A 976-nucleotide genomic window follows, 5' to 3' on the forward strand; every position below is an offset into this window, starting at 1 on the left:
AGGTTACTGAGTTATTATAAGGTTATTCAGGGTCATATCACATATGCACCCAGAATTACGTTCATATTATGTATGCAAATAGTGCTCCCTAAATAGACTCAATCATACCAAATAGGTGCAGCCAAACAACACCTAAATAACAGGCCGAGATTTGGGGGCTGGGTTAGGGCACGCATTTAGCCATCTGCTCTTCTTCGTTCTTCTTGATTAACTGGTTATCTATCGAATCAAATTTTTTTCTTAAAAAGAACCGGTGCTTGACCTGCTATTCTTATGGCGCTGCGGGCTTTCTTCAACGAGATCAAAGGGCTGAAGGTAAGGGATCTGCCCGATCATTTGAAGCCGAAGCTTACGTGGGAGTACATCAAGAAGACAACCGACCAGGCGGTCGACCGCTACATCGAGAAGTACATCGAAACAAGCTCTCCCGATCCTCTTTTTCATGTCTGCATCGGCGGGATGATCTTCTCCTACCTGGTTGCGTTGCCGCATGAGCGTCGCCACCTCGAGCACCAGCAGCAGCACGCCGCGGCAGCTGGACACCACTAAAGTGCACCGTTCACCTGCCCCGATCTCCCGAAGGTGCGCTTTTGGTCATCCCTCGTTGGTCGAGAAATTTTGGCATTGTGAATTCCATTTAGAATGTCATTTTCTCTTACGATTGTTTTACAATCGGCTAGAACTCCAAATGCTTTCTTTCTGTTTTAAGAAAAAATCGTTGGTGAGAAAAAAATGATCTAGATGTTTATTATGGATTTACTTTATGAAGAAAAATGAAGCACATTTTATGAAGCTAATGAATCATCTACATAATTAGAAAGCAAGAGCTTGTAAGTTACCATGCATCTATATTTAATTTTCATAGCGTTATAGTATTATTGTAATTTTTTCCTGTTTATAATTTAGATTTTTCATTAAAGAATCCTCATTTCCTTAGAAAATCATGAGATAGCGAAGTAGTGTTTAGTGGTTTTTT

General features: G+C 40.9%; 1 protein-coding gene across 1 annotated transcript; it reads left to right on the forward strand.

Moving 5' to 3' along the window:
• Positions 1–142: 142 nt before the first annotated feature.
• Positions 143–603, forward strand: LOC110034718. The gene has a single exon (XM_020738963.1). It carries the CDS (start codon positions 274–276, stop codon positions 547–549), a length of 276 nt encoding a protein of 91 aa, XP_020594622.1. The 5' UTR covers positions 143–273; the 3' UTR covers positions 550–603.
• Positions 604–976: the final 373 nt, after the last annotated feature.

This window comes from Phalaenopsis equestris, unplaced genomic scaffold (assembly GCF_001263595.1).
Source record: "Phalaenopsis equestris unplaced genomic scaffold, ASM126359v1 Scaffold192638, whole genome shotgun sequence".
NCBI lineage: Eukaryota > Viridiplantae > Streptophyta > Magnoliopsida > Asparagales > Orchidaceae > Phalaenopsis > Phalaenopsis equestris.

Coding starts and splice junctions, on each gene's coding strand:
- LOC110034718 (XM_020738963.1), top strand. CDS start 274: ATGGCGCTGCGGGCTTTCTTCAACGAGATCAAAGGGCTGAAGGTAAGG.